The sequence below is a fragment of the Fonticula alba genome (assembly GCF_000388065.1).
Source record: "Fonticula alba strain ATCC 38817 unplaced genomic scaffold supercont2.1, whole genome shotgun sequence".
NCBI classification, from domain to species: Eukaryota; order Rotosphaerida; family Fonticulaceae; genus Fonticula; species Fonticula alba.
Window position 1 is genome coordinate 2,940,287 of NW_009242971.1, and position 2,152 is coordinate 2,942,438.

The 2,152-nt window shown below is 69.7% G+C and overlaps 1 protein-coding gene across 1 annotated transcript in view; it reads right to left on the reverse strand.

Annotated features, from left to right (window-relative positions):
* The window catches only part of H696_00626 (hypothetical protein), a gene marked incomplete at its 5' end in the record, with an annotated part of 6,493 nt that overhangs the window by 2,058 nt on the left and 2,283 nt on the right, over positions 1-2,152 (reverse strand). Inside the window, 2 exons of the mRNA XM_009494507.1 lie at positions 20-826; positions 1,051-1,442. Coding sequence (XP_009492782.1) covers positions 20-826; positions 1,051-1,442 — 1,199 coding nt within the window. The remainder of the gene's footprint in view (positions 1-19; positions 827-1,050; positions 1,443-2,152) is intronic.

The following is a 2,152-nucleotide window of genomic DNA, read 5'->3' on the forward strand; positions in this document are numbered from 1 at the left end:
CGCGCAGCGTCGACCGAACAAACAGGTTCGGGAAGGGAGCCGTGAAGAGGAAGCTCTTGAGGGAGAAAATGAACTCCCCCACTTCGGAGGTCATGAGCAGGAGGTTGGACGCGTCGACCAGGTGTCGGAGCATGGCGGCCATCTGGGCATACGCCTCCTCTCGGGTGGGGGTCAGTGCCGCGGTGGAGGAGGGGAAGCTGAACATCTTGCGGGCGATGCGCCGGTCGAAGGCGTACACCCCGCCGGCGGCGGCCGGGGCGAAGTCCGGCGCCGGCGGCGTGGCGCCCTGGTCGACCGTCTGCATGCAGAGGTCCACCGCGCGGAGGGTCTGCTGCAGGCTGGCCACATTGCAGATGTTGAGGTTGCGCATGTGCGGCGAGTTGTGGTAGATGTCCAGCAACTTCAGGCGCAGGGACAGCCGAGCCCCGAGGGCCGTCAGAGCCCGGGGGGTGTCATCCGCATGCAGGGTGTAGATGGACCGGTGTTGCGCGGTGGCCGGGGCGCCGGCGGGGTTCAGACACTGGCGGGTGGCCGCCTGGATGGCCTGCATGCAGGCCTCCAGCATGGACATACACCGGGCCGTGGGGAAGGCCGGCAGGTTGACCTGCAGAAAGTTCGGCACCGCGGCCGAGGTGGCATCCGACGAGGAGGGCTCCTCGTCGGTGCCGATGCCCGAGGCCGAGATGGCACGCGTCACGGCATCCATACACCGGAGGACATTGTGACAGTAGGCATGCAAAACCGGGCACTTGATGCGGTCCGGCCGCTGGAGGTACAGACTGGACCCGAGGGAGGGGGCCAGGGAGTTGCCGGCATGCAGGACCATCTGCGGGCGCGCGGGGGGTCAGTTGGGGTTCGGTGGCGGCCGGGCGAGGGGCCGGAGAAGGTGGGCCAGAAAAGGAAAGGGGGCATGGTCGACGCCCTCCCCGGCCGGACCGGATGGCGAGCAGGAAGCGTTGAGACGAGGCAAAGGGGGACAGGATCGGCGCCGGCGAGCCCGTTCGGCTCGCATTGTCGCGTGCTCCGTTCCTTCCCCCGGCCCTGGCGCACCTCTTCGGCCAGCAGGTCGTCGATGATGCCGACCAGCTCGGCCGCCGAGAACCCCTCGGTTCGGAGCATCCCCGCGTCGAAGGCCTGGTCGATGCCCTGCCAGGCGGCCCGGGGGTCGGCGCCGGCCGAGCGCCGAGCGATCTCGGCCTCCGAGGTGGGGGGGAACTCCGCGCGGAAGACCCCGAGCGCGGCCGGCAGCTCATCCTCGGCCATGTAGCCGGAGTCCATCTTCGGGTGCATGACGTCCACGGCGGAGATCACCTGTCGAAGGCAGAAGTCCGGCGTCGAGAGCAGCTCCCCATCGCGGCTGAGGGCGTCACACCCGCGGAAGAAGACCTCCGTGACGTCGGCCCAGTGGGAAACATGCGGCCAATCATTCAGGTCGGCCATGGCTTGAACGGGGGCGGGGGGGAGGTGTGTGTGTGTGTGTGTGTGTGTGTGTGTATGCGCGCGCCTCCGGGAGGTATGTGCAGGAGAGGGGAGGGGGGGGGGGCAGGCGAATGAGGGGCGAGGCGCAGGGGGCAAGAGGAGCAGGCACAAGGGAGGAGGCAGGAGGCCGAGACTGGGGCGGAGGGGGGTGGGGTGGCGAGCCGCCATTTCACATTCTGCTGCCCATGCAAGAGAGGGCGGCAGTCGGGCGGGGATCACCCGGACCCGGGGCACGATCGGCCGCCCCCCCCCCCGTTCCCCAGGGTGTGCGGGCTTTCTTCTCCCTCTCGGAACATTTCCCACCTGGCCCAGGGGCATGCCCGCCGGTCGGCGGCGATCTGCGGCCTCCAGGTGCCAACCCAAGGCGCACGCCCTCCGTACGCGCGAATAGCATTTGGCCCGCGGGTGCCGCCGGACGGGCCGCCATGTTGACGCCCCGAGCCACCAACAGGGGGCCGCCCCGCCTGCCCCCTCGCCCGGCCCTCACGCGGTCCCCGCATGCACCGGGAGAGAGAGAGAGAGAGAGAAAGAGACCGAAACGGAGGCTCGGCGATGAAGGGGAGGGCCGCCGGGGCGCGGGCGCCGGCCCATGTTGGCGCGCTGTGTGTGGCACGCCTGGGCCAGCTGCCATCCGGCCCCGGACTAACACATGTCGACCGGGAGGACATTGTGT